This window comes from Carya illinoinensis, chromosome 3, assembly GCF_018687715.1.
Source record: "Carya illinoinensis cultivar Pawnee chromosome 3, C.illinoinensisPawnee_v1, whole genome shotgun sequence".
NCBI classification, from domain to species: Eukaryota; Viridiplantae; Streptophyta; class Magnoliopsida; order Fagales; family Juglandaceae; genus Carya; species Carya illinoinensis.
In genome coordinates, this window is record NC_056754.1 from 5,820,866 (window position 1) to 5,840,290 (window position 19,425).

At 35.2% G+C, this 19,425-nt stretch overlaps 2 protein-coding genes across 2 annotated transcripts; both read right to left on the reverse strand.

Annotated features, from left to right (window-relative positions):
* Nucleotides 1-257: 257 nt before the first annotated feature.
* On the reverse strand, nucleotides 258-10,142 carry LOC122302830 (PR5-like receptor kinase). Its single transcript, XM_043114266.1, has 3 exons — nucleotides 9,750-10,142; nucleotides 8,933-8,980; nucleotides 258-1,598 (listed from the first exon to the last, which is right to left on the reverse strand). Exons 1-3 carry the CDS (start codon nucleotides 9,934-9,936, stop codon nucleotides 505-507), a joined length of 1,329 nt encoding a protein of 442 aa, XP_042970200.1. The 5' UTR covers nucleotides 9,937-10,142; the 3' UTR covers nucleotides 258-504.
* A 959-nt stretch (nucleotides 10,143-11,101) lies between these two features.
* LOC122302835 (alpha/beta hydrolase domain-containing protein 17B-like) lies at nucleotides 11,102-17,354 on the reverse strand. Its single transcript, XM_043114272.1, has 5 exons — nucleotides 16,732-17,354; nucleotides 15,670-15,706; nucleotides 12,623-12,859; nucleotides 12,490-12,537; nucleotides 11,102-11,757 (listed from the first exon to the last, which is right to left on the reverse strand). The coding sequence occupies exons 1-5, from the start codon at nucleotides 17,040-17,042 to the stop codon at nucleotides 11,356-11,358; spliced, it is 1,035 nt and encodes a 344-aa protein (XP_042970206.1). The 5' UTR covers nucleotides 17,043-17,354; the 3' UTR covers nucleotides 11,102-11,355.
* Nucleotides 17,355-19,425: the final 2,071 nt, after the last annotated feature.

The following is a 19,425-nucleotide window of genomic DNA, read 5'->3' on the forward strand; positions in this document are numbered from 1 at the left end:
TTGTTTATAAGTTGTAAATGGGTTGGTGGTGTATCATTACCCAATAATTTAACAGGTCTCAAGCGTCTTTTCTTGATAGTGGAGTATACTACGTAGTATAAATTAGAGTAATACTCAACACATCTACAATTTAGATATTTTCTCAAGAGAGAACCAGAAAAAAGAAATTATCTACTTATTGGGATTAGTTGAGAACCATCTGTGGAGGGTTGCATAGCCCTTCTTGTGCAGCATATACGGCCAGCCTTAGGCCAGTCTTTAAGCCATGCAATAAAGTGGTCGTTTGCCACTTTTATAATTCTTTAGTAAGGCAGTAACGGCATATGAGAGGTTTACTCATGTGTGAGCCCCTCCATCTTACAATTAATATTCTACATAAACACACACATCACATACATAAAGAGATCATATCTCTTCAAATAAGCTAGCCCCCTACCAACAAAATTCTAACGTCACAACCATTTCAAGTGATTGGCTTTTTATGAGTGAATTTATGGAAGCATTTTAAGGTGACCTTGTAGGGGAATCCAGGAAAGGTTTTGGTGGAAATTGTAGAGATAAAAGGGTACCTTCTAACATCTCTATCACCTTAGCCATCGATGGTCGATCTGAAGGATTAGTTTGGATGCACCATAAACTTACTATTATCAACTTTTTTATTGCGTCTTCTCCCACTTCTGTTATATCCCCAAAAGTATCATCAAAACTTTCTTCTTGTTGCAGTTTGTTATATATCCAGTGAGGAAAGTATATTTGGCTGGTATGAGATACTCCAGATTGAAAATTTTTTCTTCCCCCAACCATCTCGAGAACCAACATTCCATAGCTATAAACGTCTGATTTGTGAGAGACTCCACCAAAGTTCCGACTGAAAACTTCCGGTGCAATAAATCCTGCAGTTCCTCTCATGCCTGTTATGGACACAACACTCTCTTTTGTTTTGCATAGTTTAGCAAGGCCAAAATCAGAGATTTTCGGACACAAATCTTCATCCAAAAGTATATTATGAGGTTTTATGTCAAAATGTAGAATCCTTGTCCGGCAACCTCGATGCAAGTACTCTAGTCCTCGTGCAACACCAATTGCAATTTGGAACATCGTTTGGCAGTCCAAATGACAATTTGTGACTGAATTTCCTTCGTCATATATGAACTTATCAAGAGATCCATTAGAAACAAATTCATATATTAGAGCTCTTTTATTCCTTTCATAGCAGAACCCCAAAAGATTGACTATGTTAACATGCGAAGTTCTACTAATGCTGGCCACTTCGTTAATAAATTCCTCTCCATTACCTTTGGCCTCGCTAAGGAGCTTCACCGCAACGATACGTCCATCACTATCAGGGAGCTTCCCTTTGTATACAACTCCAAATCCACCTTGTCCTACTTTATATTTGAAGGAATTGGTCAATTTCTTCACATCTGAATAGGTGTAACGCTTTGGGGCCATTGGTTCATAATCCTGTATCAATTCCTTGGCACTAATCGGATCATTCATTGCATCTTTTTTCCACCAGAGAATTTTATGACATGACAAGTATCCTCTTTTAACACTGCAGATTATTACCAAAGAGAGAATCAAAATCGCAGCCATGCCTGCACACAAAGAAATAATAGTGTATTATAATGGCTTTTCATATGGCTCTAAAGAAATAAAGGGACAAAATTAGAATATATCTGTTCTTGTTATAAACTATCTTGAATTGTATGACCACATTTATCTAGTCGTCAAGTGCATAGTGCTAGCATAGTACCAGCATAGTACTACATAGTAACCGGCATAGTAAATGGTCGACATAGCACAGTGCATAGTGCCAGCATAGTACTGCATAGTAACTAGCATAATGAATAACCGACATAGCACAGTGCATAGTATCAGCATAGTACTGCATAGTAACTAGCATAGTGAATGGCCGACATATGCACAGTGCTAGCATAGTACTGCATAGTAAGCTAGCATAGTTCCCTTTGTACGCCTATATATATCGTTGAATTCTTTAAGAAATTCATAAGTTTCATAACTTCTCTGAACTCTATCTCTCTCTCTCTCTCCTTTTAGAAAGTTTTATAATAAATCTATCTCTCTCTTTCCTTTTCGATAGTTTTATAACACGTTATCAGCACGAAAGTTCTGACGATCTTGAAGCTAATAGTCCTCTACTTCAAGTAAGTTTTTCAATATATTTTTATATTCTTGATTTATATATGTAAAAAATGTCAAATCTTACAAAATTGAAATTCGTTGCTCTTGACATTTCTGGAAAAAATTATTTATCTTGGATTCTTGATGCTGAGATCCATCTGGATGCGATGAACCTGGGAGATACAATTAAAGAAGGAAATCAAGGGTCCTTGCAGGACCGTGCTAAGGCAATGATTTTCCTTCGGCACCATCTTCATGAAGAATTAAAAACTGAGTATCTAACGGTGAAAGATCCACTTATTTTGTGGAATGATTTAAGGGAGAGATATGAACACCAGAAAACTGTAATCCTCCCAAAAGCTCGTCATGATTAGATGCACCTGAGGTTGCAAGACTTCAAGAGTGTTAGTGAGTATAACTCTGCACTCTTTAAAATTAGCTCGCTATTGAAATTATGTGGTGAAAAAGTCACTGATGATGACTTGTTAGAGAAGACATATACTACTTTTCATGCCTCGAATGTGCTCCTGCAGCAGCAGTATCGAGAGCGAAAGTTCAAAAAATATTCTGAACTTATATCTTGTCTTCTATTAGCTGAGCAAAATAATGAGTTTTTGTTAAGAAATCACCAGTCACGTCCTACTGGTTCTATATCATTTCCTGAAGTGAATGGTACTAGATTTACATCATTCCCAGAAGCGAATGGTGCATCTTTTCAAAAAAAACGAGGGCGTGGACGTGGTAGGAAAAACTATGGAAGTGGAGGTCCTAGAAGTGACCACACTAAAAGGGACAATAATAGATATACACTGTACCACCAAAAGTGGTTCAACTCAGAGAAGGGCAAAGGTCCCCAAAACAAATTTTTAAAGAAAGATGAAGATGGATGCCATAGATGTGGTATGACTGGACATTGGGCTCGTATCTGTCGTACAGATAAGCACTTGGTTGACTTATATCAATCTTCTATAAAAGAAAAAACAAAGAAATTTGAAACAAATTTTACTGAACCATCATATGCTTTAGATTCTATAAATGGAGAAGATATTACAAGTCTTGATGTTTCTGATTTCTTTGAGGATTCTAGTGGTAGAGTTGATCATGAAAGTGTTCCTTTTTAATTAATGTATTTCCTTTATCTTATTATAAAATATTTTTATATTCTACAATATTTTGTAGTAATGAAAGTTTTATTTATTTATACTTGTTATAAATTATTGATGATATGATTTATCTGAGAATGGAAATGGAGCATCACTAAAGGATCGCCCTAAATCAATAATTTTATTGAGTATCTCATATGAGTGATACTTGTAGCAAAAGCTCATTATGATTTATGATCCTGAAGTTGCATAATTGAAATTGTGAAAAGAATATATATTTGAATGAACGTCTCGAATGTGCTCCTGAAGTAGCAATATCGAGTATGCTCCTGAAGTAACAATATAAAATGTAAACGTTCACAATATATTATAAATTTGTATCAGGTCTTTCAGTGACTGAACAAAATAATGAGCTTTTAATAAGAATCATTATTCACGTCTTACTAGATCTACATCATTCCCTGAAGTGAATAATAATGAATTTATATCATTCTATTCCCTGAAGTGAAAAGAATAATACGTTTCATTCAAAGAAACTAAGAGATTGGACGTGATAATGAATATTTTTTCGGCCAGAAGCTCGTATTGGAAAAGCTGTAAGCTTTCTCTTTGAGATGATATTATACAAATTATTGAATCAAATATTATGATGCATCAAAAGGTGATATGATTCAAAATATTTATATCTTTTCATGGTTATCTTGATCATCCAAAATCAATTACGATAAGTCGAATGATTTTCATATGGACGTCCATAAAAGAACCAGAAGATTCTTTTATTATAAAGTCTTACCACCAGAAGTGGAAAGAAAAATTTGCTTGAAGCAAATAAGATGAAATTATTCAACGTTATCTTGATTATCATATGTGAACCAGAAGTTCAGATGATAATTAAATTTTGGATGCAATAAGATAAAAATGTCTCATATTCTAGCTGCTAAAATCCCAGCGAGGATTGAAGTTCCTGTAGGACAATTAAGAAATTCAGCAGTCTAAAAACATGTATAAAGGCATGTGAGACTTATCGATACAAAAGATAGAGTATCTCAAAAGAGAAAGGCACAAATAATTTGGTGCTCCTGAAGAGGCCATACCCACAAAACAAGCAATAAAGTCCATCCAAATTCTTTGTATAAAATTCTCCTATATAAACTCTTGAAGAGTGCCTCCTGAAGAGATTTTTCATGAAAATGTCTTCCCTTGAAGAGGGACAGGTACTTGAAAATAACGAGATCTCATTACATTTCATGAATAATGAAGAAATTATGGATAGAAATAAAATCGTTGTCGACAACGTATTTCCATATGAGATGGCAATTGACATTACCAGAAGTAATGGAGAAAGTGAATCAAGAACCGTCGAAGAATACCGACGTAAAATATTGGCCAATATTTGAAAGAAACAATTCCTGCAGAATTGATTCACTAGTAAAATATGATGCATCGAGACTTATAGTCCAAACACCTAAAGAGGTGATACTTGTTAAATGTCAGTGGGTATTTATGGAAAGGAAATAAAAATGTGATATATAAATCATGAGTCAGTTTCTCAATTCCTGCAGAATTGATATCACTAAGTAAAATGTGATAAATATGGACTTGAAGTCCAAACACCTAAAGATGTGATTTTTGTTAAATATCAGTAAATATTTATATACATGATATAAAAAGCCTGAAACTTTTAATATGAAAATGTGATATAGAAATCACAAGTTAGTTTCTCAAAGAAACAATATTGATATGATTTTAAAGTGGTTGAAATCATATTAAGATTTTTATTAGCTTGAAAGTTATCGAGAGTTTGGATATACATGATTAACTGTATATTTATATGGATCATTGGATCATGATATATATATATGAAAATCCCTGAAGGATAGAAAATGTCTGAAGCTTCTAATATGAATACATCTGGAAATATGTATTCTATCAAGTTTCAAAGATCCTTATATAATCTAAAGCAATCCAAACGCAAATGAAAACAAGCTATTATTGCAGTTTATATATATGATTTAAATGTCATTGAGGCTCCAGAAGAGCTCATAAAAAATGCACATATTTGAAATATAAATCTGAAACCCTTGCGGCTTCAAGGGGAAGATGGATGATGTTATTAGTCATGAAATACCATCTTTTAATACAATTAGTATTTCAGATTCATATTATGGGTTTGATATGAAGTGTGCATTATTAAAGAAGAAATAAAAGGGAGCACACAGAACATCTACCAAAAGATAGAAACACAAATATGAATATTTGTGAAATATTATTTTATTATCTTGAAGCAAGAATTACAAAAATTTGAGACACTTTGCCTCATTCTTCAAACGCTATTGTTCTTCAAGAATCTGCATAGCATCCCTATCTAAAGGGGTGGGCAATCGAAAAGAAGATTTAAGCAAGGATTTTAAATTCCTATTCTCTTTCTTTATTGATTCTATCTTCATGTTGGACTCCAGAAGAAGTCGCTGAAGTATAGCAATATTCTCGTGGAGATCGTCAACTCCACAAGTTCTGGATTGCAGTCGCTGAGAAAATGCGACAATGGATGATGAGTATCGGGTACCGAGACTCACAAGCTCATAGATAGCTTCATTATCTGCCCTACGAGTCAGATCATTATATTGCATGATAGCACATGTGGTAGAAGCAGGAACAGCTAATGAACGAGGTGCCGAATACCTCATATATTGACTCTGAGAAGATTGCTGAGCCATTGCAGAGAGAGATTGCAGGATAACAATGCAGAAAGAAATTGCAGAGTAAAAATGCAGTATGATTACAGAAAAGTGAAGAAGATGAGATGCGAATGAAGATGAGCTGAATATCTCTTTTATAGAGAAAATTATGATACAGCATCTCTCGTGAAGCAAGAGAAAAGAGATGGAATATAGCTTCATAGCTCTGCGGCGCCTGACAGCACGCCTGACAGCTGCGGTACCTGACAGCACGCCTGACACCTACAGAGGAGTTGAAAATCCGCGGTGCTTGTCTGATCTTAAAAGGCTGGCCACCGTTTTTATTAAAAAATGAGGTTAGCGATTTAATGTTGATGAATTCTCCACTAACTGTGTTATTTACAAGAACTCCAGAAGAGTACAACTCCAGAAGAGTAGTGATGAGCAGAAAGATCCAGTTGAGATTATTTTATCAACATGGATTCCACAGTTAGTTGGATGTACAGATGCGAGTTGTTTTTCAGATACACACAAGAAGATCATTGCAATTCATGAGAAGAAAGTTGAAATTGATATCAAGAAGGTACGGTCAAGTAAAAATCTGGCAGATTTATTCACTAAAGCATTACCAACTTCAACATTTAAGAAGATTATGCAGAATATTGGAATGCGGAGGTTTGAAGACCTATTATCATGCACTACCAACTCAACATTTAAGAAGATTATGCAGAACATTGGAATGCGGAGGTTTGAAGACCTGTTATCATGCACTTTTCAGGGGAAGTAATGTCTTGAAGACTTGTGCTGATTGTACTCTTTTTCCTTCGCTAAGGTTTTATCCCACTGGGTTTTCCTTTGCAAGGTTTTAATGAGGCAATCCTAAAGCACTTGACAATACACATGAATACTGTACTCTTTTTCTTTCGCCATTGGTTTTTTCCCACAGGGTTTTTCCTTGGCAAGATTTTAACGAGGCATATTCTTTAAATATGGTCATCCAAAGGGGAAGTGTTATAAACTATCTTGAATTGTATGACCACATTTATCTAGTCGTCAAGTGCATAGTGCTAGCATAGTGCCAGCATAGTACTACATAGTAACTGGCATAGTGAATGGCCAACATAGCACAGTGCATAGTACTGCATAGTAACTAGCATAGTGAATGGCCGACATATGCACAGTGCCAGCATAGTACTGCATAGTAAGCTAGCATAGTTCCCTTTGTACGCCTATATATATTGTTGAATTCTTTAAGAAATTCATAAGTTTCATAACTTTTTTGAACTCTATCTCTCTCTCTCTCTCTCTCTCTCTCTCCTTTTAGAAAGTTTTATAATAAATCTATCTCTTTCTTTCCTTTTCGATAGTTTTATAACAGTTCTATTATATTAGTGTTTATCTAAAACAGTATTTTTTTTTCCTGTTAATTTGTTTGTTTCCCGTTAAGTACCCGTTAAGTCTCCGTTTGTATTCTATTATAGTCCGCTTTCCGCAGGATAAAACCAGCTCTGTTTGAAGTACCTTGCCGCCACTCCCAGCAACCGTCGCAAGCAGTGAGTTCTCTTCGACACCGTTTTTTCTCTTTTTCTCCCTCAGGCCGCTCTTTCTATCTCTAACGCTCTCTCTCTCTCTCTCTAAACTCTCTCTCTGACGATTCAGTTTTATCGAAAGTCAAACAGAGGTCAAGAGAAGAACTGCATTTTAAAGCAAATAAGAAAGAAATGGAATTTAATGAAAATGACACGAAAGAAACCCTTTCTGTTCTGATTTGGGCATTAGCCAAAGTTAGAAGAAAGAGAAATATCAACTGGGAAAAGAAAAAAGATGGTGAGAAACTTCGCAAGTGGAGTCCAGTGAAAGAACTTAGGCTAAACACCACTTAGGACCCATGGATCTTATTTCTAAGATGAAAAAAAAAAACACACATTTCAGAACAAGTAGGAATGAAAATTTATTTTTTTTAAAAAAAGAAGATCATGAAGAAAAATACCAGATTGATGGTCTCATTCTTGATCTGCTCGAGATCGACTAGAAATGCAGTATGTGTGTGTGTAGGCGTATGATTGAGTTTGAACTCCCAGACTCTCTCTATCTATCTCTCTGTCTCTAATGCTCTCTCTGTCTCTAAACTCTCTCTCTCTATTATTAGTAACAAATCTCTCACAATTTGTTGTTTTACCAAAAGGTAGGAGAAGAAGAAAACAAAAAGAAGAAGATGATAAGCAGCGACACACTGATTTAAGAAGAAACCGATAAGAACTGAAATGGAGAAGGAAGAGAAGCTGTTCGGCATAGGGTAGAAGAAGGAAGAAAAAGGAGCAAAGCCCTAAGGGCTATGCAGCCAAGCGATGCTGTTTAGAAGAGAAATGGAGGGCTGAAATGAACAAGTGGGCTGGGCTTCACACACAGACGGGCTGGGCCCAAAACAGAAAATAAAGCACACTCAATAAACCCAATCTAAAAAAGAAACGTCTAATAAAATAGATAAAAAATAAATAAAAACACAATAAATAAATATTAATAAAATAGAATAATAAAACCCAACAATAAAATAATTTAATTTAGAGAGTAGTTTAAATAATAAACAATAGTTAATATAAAAAAATAATGGAGAAATCGAGAAAGAGAAGAGAAGAAGGCTTTGGAATGTGTTTTTTTTTTTTTTAATTCTTGGGAAGGTTTCAAATGAGAAAAAAACACATTGTTATGTGTTTGTAGACCTAGCTACTAGCACATGGTTAATTTAAATTTTTTTCACTTAGTATATGAATTGTACATAAAATTGTATTAAGAATTTAAAATATCAAAAAAATAAAATTTATATTACGCTCAAATATTTATTAAAATTTACATTTTTTTTCTTATGTCTTAAATTATTAATTAAAATTAATATTTTTTATAAAATATATATTATTTTCTTAAAAATAATCATTTCACTCAACTAAATAAATGTGCATGATTGCATCCTTCCTATATGTATGTATGTGTATCGATTGCCATACGTACCAATGCCAAGTATAATCCCCCGCTTGGCCCAATCGGAAAGGGAAACCCCTGCAACAAGGAGAGGAAAAGAAGGAAATTACGGAAGTAAATTTTATTAGAAAAGCTTTTCTAATACTTGGAAAAGATAATTTTTAATGATTCAATTCTTTTGATCATCTGTGATTTTCGTCCACATAATATATAGCCCTTCAATTCTGATTGTAAACAGTAACCATAAAATCGAAAAGGGGGTTAAGGGGCCTCTTATAAGGTGGGATTTTAATAGGCGGACTGTTCGTTGATGATGGCGCAGTGGGTCCTTTAATTGTTTGTCTTGGGGGGTGGCGCTCGACCGGGGCTGATGGATGAGACCGAGACGGCGGGTCGCGGTGCTTGGAAGTAGATGTTTGGGACTGAGAACGAGGAATTAGAAAAAGAAATTTGTGGGAAAAAAAAAAAAAAAAAAAAAAACTTGAAAAAGAAGTGGGAATAGATATATATATATATATATACATATATTCCTTTTAGTGATTTGTGATGCCTGATTTGCTGGTTATAAATTAGGTATGGGTTGAACTTGTACATTACGTGGGACTCTCATATCACGCTAATCATAAAACAAAAGCTAAATGATTAGTAGAAATTAAACAGCAAATTAATAAGAAAATTAATACACCTTAGGCTACAATTCATAAGATCATGGCCAAAAGAGCATGCATTCTCACAAAACTGCAAATCCCAACTTCTTCTTCGTTATATCAGCAACCATAATAAATAAATAAGAAAAGAAATATATATATATATATATATATATATGAGAGGAGAAAATATAGATCACCTGGAGCTATTGATAACAACTTTCGTGGATAAAGGGTACGGGTACCGACGCAATGGAAGTGAAAGGGCTTGTTGCAGTTTGCTGCATATTTCTGGTTTTCAGAACAGAAAGAAGTGGGTATGGAAATCAAGATGAACGATGCTAACATGAAGAAATAAGCAGATGATGATGGTCTGCTTGAGCGCATTATTAATTGTAGCTTTATCAAGATGGGGGATGGAGAGTAAATTAAAGAGGACTAGCAGCTAGCTAGGAATTAATTCAACTTCAAAATTGAGAAAGTATTCATTTTGAGATCAGTCATTGCCCATCATTATAAGGAGAGACGGTGGTACCATTGACTGGGCAAAAACGCGTTGGCCATGAAGAAAGTTTTCACAATTAAGTCTGATGGTGATCAAGTGATGGATATTGGTAAGAGTAGTGATAGGGGAAGAGGAGTGTGGAGTGGTAGAACAGTAATTGCCAATCTTAAGGAGAAAGATGTCCCTTAAGACATAGAGGATAGAATGAATATTACTATATATAGTTACTTTTCCATACTTATTATGCATTCTATTGATGTGATTAGCCAAATCAGTTTTTCTATATTTTAAAAAAATAATACAACCAATTATATCAGTAGAGTAGACAAAAAATACATAGAAGTGACTATACATAAAATTTTTTAAAATGTAATATATTAATTAAGAATCTTAGATTGTAGACACAAATATTTAATAAAGTCTCCAACATTCAGTTATATAATTATTGGAAAATGCTAGGATGCCCCTTCCTCGTGCCCCCTCAAAGTGACCGCTGGTCACCAAAATTTTTTTTTTATAATTTTTTTTTTTACTTAGTGATTAAGGAAGTGATTTTAAGTGTATTGGTATTTTTTTTTATATTTTTTAAAAATGTTTAAATATATTAAAAAAATCTGAAAAGAAAAAAAAAAAAAAAAAAAATTTGACCGTGCGGTCAAATGGAGCGGTGCACTCTGGGCGGCAGAGTAGCACCGTCCATAATTATTTACTTTTCCGAACGGATGACCAAGACTTTGCCAAGTCTTTCATACGTTTCGGTCCGTCATAGGCGTGTATATTGGGAGATTTTGAAATGAGTTTTCAACTTATTATAAAGTTCCATGATTGGCAAATGGCAATCAATAATTCAAATAATAAATACAACTTGTTTTGAGAGAGAGAGAGAATAAAAAAAAAAATGCACGCTTTCGGAGTGTTTTACAACAATAGAGATGTCTACATCCGAGAACAGTGCACGAAACTTTTTCAACTTAAAGAGACAGACCCAAGAAACAAGACTGCATGATGGTTGTGTTCAAACAAGGATGTTGATTTTGCTAAAACATGGAAAAGAAATAAAAATGCACAATTCCTTTTGATCTCGGAGCATACATACAAATTTAAGACAAAAAAAAAAAAACAAATTACGTGGAGGAACAAACTCACCTCAGTACATTCCATATTACACGTTAATATACTCACCTAGGTGGTATATTCCATATTAGAGTTTACACATCACACAATGAGTGAAAATAGATTACCATCTCAAGTATAATTAATACTAGAGCATCACTTATTCAATTTCTGTGAGTGTAAATTAATCACCAGACTAAGCCCTTTCTTCTCCTAAACCTGTCTACACGGTCAGTGCTCATGCGCGACTTTTCAGGCTTGGTCGACTTCCTAGACTTCTCGAGTCGGCTATCTAAACTGTTCCTTGAAACTTCCGGGACATCCGAACCCAACTCAAATTTATCTGAAGTTCCAGTTTCAGATGGTTTGCTCTGAGTATCAGATTCTGCTGCAGTTTTTTTAGAACTGTTTGTGGTTGATTTCGATTTGCCAATTGCCTGTACAAATTTCTTCAGATGTCTAATGAATTCTGGGTAAAGCTCTAGGTTGGAGTGTCCACCTCCACTTAACCACAATGGTTCGTACTTCTCCTTGGAAAGCTCCCAAAGCTGCTTCCCGTGGGAGCAATCCACAACTTCATCCGCAGTCCCCTGAACATGGAACATTTATGCGTTTTTCATTAATATCTAAGTATAAGAATATTTTGTTTCTTTTGCAAAGCACAAGAACTGCAATGCAAGAACATGACGAATAGAATGAAGCATATATTGAAACCGAACCACGTCATGCTTGATTTATTAAAGAATGACGGTCATTAAAAAAAAGTATCATGAACAATCAACTTATTAGCTCCAGACGTATGCAAAAAGCCTGGCAGATGCAGGGGGATTCAAATTGCCATGCTCGTGGGTCTGGAATAGCTTTAAAAAAATGATTCAATTTTTAGTCTTATATATTTGGTTCGTGATTACTCGTAAAAATATATTACTCATCAAAATATATCTTTTCTTTCATGACTCGGGAGGAAGATCTTAAAATAGTCTTGCAGGAAGGAAGTTCTGCCATGCATTTTTTTTTTTAATCAGTAAATAAAGATTTAATTCATGAGGACTAGGCAAGTTTTGCCATGCTATCTCCAAATTTCTTATCTGAAAAAGAAAGTATTCTAATGCCAAAGAAAAATAATTAATTGCAGTAAAATTACCAGCATGCATGCACATAGTCAATAAATTTAATCCCACCCACACACCACAACATGGAGAGAGAGAGAGAGAGAGAGAGAGAGAGAGAGAGAGAGAGAGAGAGAGAGAGAGAGAGAGAGAGAGAGAAGATGCTGGTAGTCATGATGAGAGCAGGATGAGGAGGGAGTAAATATTACTTACATGTATGACAAGAACAGGACAGTTCACCATACCAATTTTGTCAATATTCTGCAAGGAAAAATAAGAGATTATACTGGTGACCATCTACCAAATAAAACAGGTGTGTTCATTAGAATCATTGTTGTGAAACTACCTTAAAGATATCGAACCAGTATGTTCGTTTGACAGGGTACAATACTCTGAGCCCCGACAATATCGGGCTATGTAAAACCACTCCCCTCAAGTTTGATATTCTTGAAGCAAGATCAACAGTGGGGCCACTACCTACAGACTGACCATATAAAATTAATTGCTCATCTTTAACACCATACTGCTCTTTGAGGCATGTATATGCTGCAGCAATGTCAGCATATGTATTGCATTCAGATGGCTGTTTCAAAACAAAAAGACTGTTATATTAGGAGGATTATTTGGTACAGAAACAACAACATTTATCAAACATTCTGGAAAATAAGCCAGAGCACTTGATAGTATTCTACCATGCGATAGATGTTACGAATCATATGTGCAAAGATAATTCAGTTTCGGGTTCCCAACTTGAGACCCCATGGAATAATAAACATGGTCAGAATAATCCGATGCATCAAACTACATCCTACCTTTCACTTCAGCAACAAAAAGTTTTATGTGTTGCTTAAGTGCTGGGCAGGTTAGTGCTAACCAGAGAATCTTACTCCACCTATCAGATATCGAAAATCAAAGTACCAATCACAAAAGGCACAGAAAATCTGATATTCAGTATCATATGATTCAATAAGCTACAATAGATTTCAAGTTATAAGGTTATAAGACTCTTGGCTGGTAGTGGCATGCGTCTTTTGCCATTAATCCTGAAGAGTAATTCTACATACAACCAATGAAGTGCGTAAAACCACAATCTTTCACATGTTGAAGTGCTTTCTACATAGCCTAGCGACTGGCCACCAACTTGATTTGGCATTTATATGAACACTCAGTGAGTCTGATTCTTTAATAATCAACCCCCAACAATAATAAAGCAACCATTATACAGAGAAACATAATTCCCCAAACTTCTGTGAAATGGAACATATCAATAAAAAACCAAAACTGCTATGTACAGTCGCAACATATAGTCGCTACGGAGTCACCACGTCATCATTTGATTTTTTTTTTTTTTTAAAGAAACAGAGCCAAAAACTTTAGAACCGATTCCCACTTCTTGCTCCTCTGTTCTGACAACCTTGTCTTCGTGCTCACAGAAGGTTCATGGCTTCGGGGTGCTCTGGACCTACAGCTGTCAGGGCTAGCATAAGACCCCTTTCTCCTTGCATTCACACCATCCTCCATAACTCTGCAGAACCACCGTGCAGTGGCTAACTCCATGAAACTTTCTGTGAGGACCAACCATGGACCTCCCTAGAAATCTCAAAAGGTTTTTAGTTTAATGACAACGGCTTTAACAGGAGCCATTTTTACTTTCCAGCCAATCAAAGTTCCAACATTCAAAAAATCTCGAGCACCATCGAAATGCAGTTACAGGCAAAAGAGAAAATGAAAGTGTACAAAGAGAAAAAACGAAAGTGTATGCTTTTTTTTTTTTTTGACAAATTCCTCTTTAAACATGAATACAAGAGAAAATCTCTTGGCACTGGACACGACACAAAAGCCTTGCTGCAGCCCTTAAATTAGTAATCATAGCCCTCCCATCATCCAGATTAATATGGACAAGGGTTGTCTGAAATGAAAAGCATGCAAGTTTTTCATCCATCGGCAATGGAGTAAGGCGGCACTATAGATGAGAGAAAAAACACAGCATGTGTAATTAAGAAAAATAGATTCTTGAACAGAAAAGAAGATAAATTCTTGAACGGAAAAAGAAAGATCGAAGAAAATTACATCAAAAACCTGAAAAAGAGAGGAAAAGCAACTATTCGGAGAAGGTAATAGATGTTGTTATGGGTGAGAGAAAAAAAGCCAGAGAAATAGCAAGGAGAGAGAAAGAGAGAGGGAAAGAAAGTTGAACTAAAGTAAAAGGTGGGACCAGTTTTGTCAGATGATTGCGTGCTGACTCCTCCAATCGACTGCATATAGAGTTTTTCATAAAAAAAAATGCAATGCACCATGATGACAAGCTAAATTCATCCTCAAGGAACTGTGAAAATTCCTTTTATCATACATGCAATAAAACTTAAAGCCTTCATATATATAAATGTTTATTTTTTTTTAACAAGTCATATGTACAAAAGAATCCTAGAAACAAAAGAAAATTGAGCAACCTGATATGTACATGACAAAATTCTAGAGTTCTGTATGAAGTCCCATAATGCATTTGTACCCTCCCCTTGAGTAATAAGGGATGATATTCAGTTCAACCCATGGATTTTGGGAGAAAATATTAAAAGAATCCAAGCAAGGAAGAGAGTAACAATCACTTATCAAAAAAAAAAAAAAAAGGAAGAGAGTAACAATCCAGGTAAGGCCCAAGCCACATCTGGGGCTTGGTTGAAGAGGCATACGAGTGGAGTGGGGCTGAGTAGGTCTTACATTCACTTGAACTGTCATTATGCATACCTGTTACACACACATTACATGTACTGGTTTGACATAACATATTTTTTTATAAGTACAAAAAAAAAAAAAAAATGTCATGTGAAACCGGTACAAATATTTTTTAGCAAAAATATGACATATTGCTGTATGCCTAGGGATCTAATTGGTTGGACACATTAGGCTAGAGATGCTTGTCACATGACTCATTGACATTCTACCTCTTCCTCTACGTAAATACATATTTGTTGTGTACCCCAGTGTATTTCAATAATGCCTTTTGTCACCTTTTCTAGATCATTAGCAACACTTGTAAAAAGTTCTGCCTCCCCAAAAGCTGACTTACCATCTCAGCTAATTAACAAGAATGGCATATGATAAATAAGGTCCAGCAATCTTTAAAAAAAAAAACACTTGCTTCTATGACTTTTATTTTAAACAAATATCAGGATATATAAATACTAGATATATATAGAAATGCCGGAATAGATATAAACAACCAACTAACTTTTTTCCCAAAACTAAGCACGCATAGGCGTTGCTCTTGTATATGTCCCGTATACTTGGGCTTTTGCCTATTATTTTGATCAATAAAATCTTGTTTACTGATCCACCAAAAAAAAAGACGTTTTCCCCATTTCTAAAAACTAGGAATAGAGCTAGGCATCCAACCTTTCCAGTTGATTGTCCATAGCCAGAATAATCATACCTGCAGAAGTCGTAGAAGCAATAGTCATTAATTAGTCCGATGATGATTAGATTATCAGAACTTGAGAAATAAACAGTACTATAAAAAGTAGTGCACCTCTGTTTCACTTTCAGCAAATTTTGACTGATAAAAGAGATATCTAGTATGTATCAACCTATTGTAGCTCTAATAATTCGAACAGAAGTTTTTTTCTCTATATCATTTGAAGAAATTCAAGATACACCCATTGCAAATGTAACATCAATGGTTGAAGCAACGCAGGCAGCAAGCTCAAGAAAAGGAAAAATTAAACGTAAAAATTCTCCAAAACTATGGTTTAACCAGTTGTGGTGCCAAACAGCACCCGTTCTATGATAAATTAGCTACTATAAAACCCCATTCTCACCCTCTCCTCGAACTAAAGCTTATCAACTTGTTTCTTCAAACGCTAACGAGTATAGCTGTTTGTCAACGACAAAACTAACAAACAAAATGCCTAGACAACCACGACTATAATTCCTACCTGCCAAGCTAGATTGCATCATACCCTGTGGCTGTCCTCAAATTAAAGCTAATAAACTTTCTCCTTCAAATGAGCTATGAGTATAGTTGTCAACAACAAAATTAAACAACTTCTCTTCTAAGTCAGTGCGCTATAAACCAGAACAATCAGCGTTAAGGTCACGCATCAAAGATCATATTACGGTGTTTTAAAATAAATAGAAGCAAATATTAATCATTTACGGCATATGCACGAGCAATCTCTTCAACATCCTCACTAATCATATCCACAGGACCACAAGCACCACCGCTCCAACTATTTAACACAGAAGACAAAGCCCATGAGTACTTTTATGAAGAATTACCAACCAACACCCCTGAAATTTTAAACTGGAAAATAAAGGCAAACACATACCTCTGAAACCCAAAAACCCATAGCTTAAAACCCAAATTTGAGGTCAGAAAGAAAAAGCACATAGAATTTACCCCGTCAAAACTAAATAAAAATAGTTATCAAAAGAGGGAAAAGCAAAGACATAAATTACCCCATTAGATTGACGCGGAGCCGAATGCTGAGTTCGACAAAGAGCTCGAACATCTGTCCCAAATCGGCGGCATTCCCGTGGGAGTAGAGCAGAGTCGCCGATGCCTTGTGGTTCTTCACGTGGATGGCCACGATATCGTTGCCTTTACGGTTCCGGAGCTTGAGGACGTCGACGTTAACGTTGTCCCTCCTCGGGACCTCCGGAATATACAATTGGCCGCCGCGCGTGTCGTCCGCTATCAGGGTGTATGACGGCGGGGTTGGCGGGAAGAAGGCGAACTTCGCGGCGATTGACGACGTGACTCCGCCCATTCTATTATCATCGACGGCGAAAGACTCATAAAGACCCAACGGCCAAACCCCGTCAGATCAGGCACCAGAAGTAGACAGAGAGACACGGAGAGAAAGATAGAAATAGGAAAGGAAAGGAGAAAGCTGGCAAAAGGTTGTGGCCAATGCAAACGGTGGCGCGTGTGGATCCTGGTGGCGCGTGTGCTTTAATAGAAAGGAGAGTGTCAAACTTGGCGGAGGAATCTCATATATTTTGATTTTTAAACGTTGAAGTCTTAAATGGACGAGAGAGGGAGAGAGAAAGAGAGGGACTGTTCAGTGGATATTGTCGCCTAAAGGGCGTCTTTTTTTCTTTTTCTAGGAAAAGCGTCGAAAATACGTTGTAAATTACGAAAACTAATTTTTAATATTATAAAATATAGAATACACTTCTACCACTCTAGTAAACGAAAAATGTTAACTGTATTTATTATAAAAAAAAAAAAAAGTTATATATTTATGTGACTTTTTACTATTTATTTTTTGTTATTTATGCGAATATGCAGTACGGCTGGCAAAATGGGTTTCGATTACAGAAAAAATCCAAACAAGCCAACTGAGATTCATAGGTTTCTCAGACGATATTCGAATTTTCCTGTAATTCGAACAGACAATAGACAAGTAGAGAATATAGATCGTTGGATGGATCATGCTATCCATCTTAAAAGCTAAAGAATATTTAAGAATATACAGATCTGTACAAAACTTTATAACTGCGTACGTAACCTTGGCGATTTCGGATTTGATTTCTTTTCAGAAGTTTTATTAATTTTATAAAAATTAATTTATAAATTAATGTAATTTTATAAAATATATTAAATTTTAAAATAAAAATGACTTGACTTAATATATTAATTTAAGTCGTGGGTGGGATCTACTTTTGGGGATTGTGGAAACAGGTGTCGTCTTATATGTGGTACACAATGCTTACGTCGGGGGTGGGGGTGCAAATGCATGTTATTCATTCGTGGGTGATTATAGTGGTACTACCTACTTATTTTATTTCATTGGGAAGTGACATTATCACATTTTATTGTTATTTTAAAATAACAATATTTATCTCTTTAAATTAAAAGGAATTTTATTTTAAATGCTGAATCCGTTTTAACTTTTCAATCAATGATAGACGTTTAAACGTGGGTTTCAGATTTTTTTCAATTTTGCGGATATCCTATCCATTACTACTTTGTTGTTGTTGTTGGGCCATGAAATGGAGGAGGTAAAAAAGAACAAGGACAGGACAGGACAGGAGGCCTGTGAGCCATAGTGCTAGCGCCCATCAAATGAGATTTTAACATGTGTTAAAGAATTACTCTATGATTTGGCCCAATAAATCTATCTTTAAGTTCCCTTCAATTATCAGTTCAAACTGTGACCCAATGGCCCTACCACCGAAGAAAGAGAGAAAAATGTTGCTCGTCTCAAAGCTAAACGTCATGTCCAGGACCATTGCCAAAAGCTCTTTTGCTTAAATTCAGGCTTCTATTTTGCCCATTTATTGCTATTTTTTTAAATATATATAAAACTCTTAACAATTCATTCATGTTCTTCAGTAAAGAAGCTTTTCTGTTTTCTCGCCTTTTGGTACCACCAGAAAGAAAGAGAGAAAAAATAAAAAAGTTTCCACTTTTGGACTTTTTCACTTCCAGAATCAACTTCTCGATCGGTTTCGACCAAACAAGTCCAACACGACAAGTTATTCTCCTTTAACGACCTTTGAAGTTGATGCACTAATAATTTATTATTATTATTTATATATAAAAGTGGGGACAAAAATAAAATAGGTGGTACAAGTGGAGGAGTGAATGTTGAGGTAGAGAATCCGAGAGAGAAGATAATGGAGAGACTACGAGAATCAAGTGGATAAAAAGCATTAATGGCGAAATCTTTTTATATATCTTAAAGCTCCCTCGCGGTCCCATTGGGACTGTTGCCTATGAATCAGTACGTACTTACATAGACTGATCTAGATATTGTTTATAAAATAAATTATGCTATTTAGTGTAAACATATATTATTTATTGTGAAATTTTAGATATTAATTAAAAAACTTAGAAAAGAAAAATATTTTTTTTATGTAAGTTGATGTAGCAAACATTTTTATTAATAATATGAAGAAAGAAATTAAAAGAATAAAATATATATTATTCTTATTATATCAACTTAATAATGACATATATATATATATATATATCTCATAATTAGTATATATAAAGTGGAAGTTATAAGGAGATCAGGATGCTAGTAATTATTGGTAAACAAAGAAGATCGAGACAACTTAAAAAGATGTTAAAAAGTGCTCATCTGGGGTAGCAGTACTGCTATTATACGTACATTGCACCCTGAAGCTCCGCTTCTGTCTATT

Bases quoted from the DNA above. Each gene is read 5' to 3' on its own strand.
- LOC122302830 (XM_043114266.1), bottom strand. From the start codon at position 9,936: ATGCGCTCAAGCAGACCATCATCATCTGCTTATTTCTTCATGTTAGCA. The intron at 8,981-9,749 runs GTGATCTATATT...TCCTTGTTGCAG, and splicing joins GTTGTTATCAATAGCTCCAG to GGGTTTCCCTTTCCGATTGG. The intron at 1,599-8,932 runs GTACGTATGGCA...CTTTGTGTGCAG, and splicing joins GGGGATTATACTTGGCATTG to GCATGGCTGCGATTTTGATT.
- LOC122302835 (XM_043114272.1), bottom strand. From the start codon at position 17,042: ATGGGCGGAGTCACGTCGTCAATCGCCGCGAAGTTCGCCTTCTTCCCG. The intron at 12,860-15,669 runs GTTGGATGCCTA...GTTTTGAAACAG, and splicing joins ATGGACAATCAACTGGAAAG to CCATCTGAATGCAATACATA. The intron at 11,758-12,489 runs GTAAGTAATATT...TTCCATGTTCAG, and splicing joins GTCCTGTTCTTGTCATACAT to GGGACTGCGGATGAAGTTGT.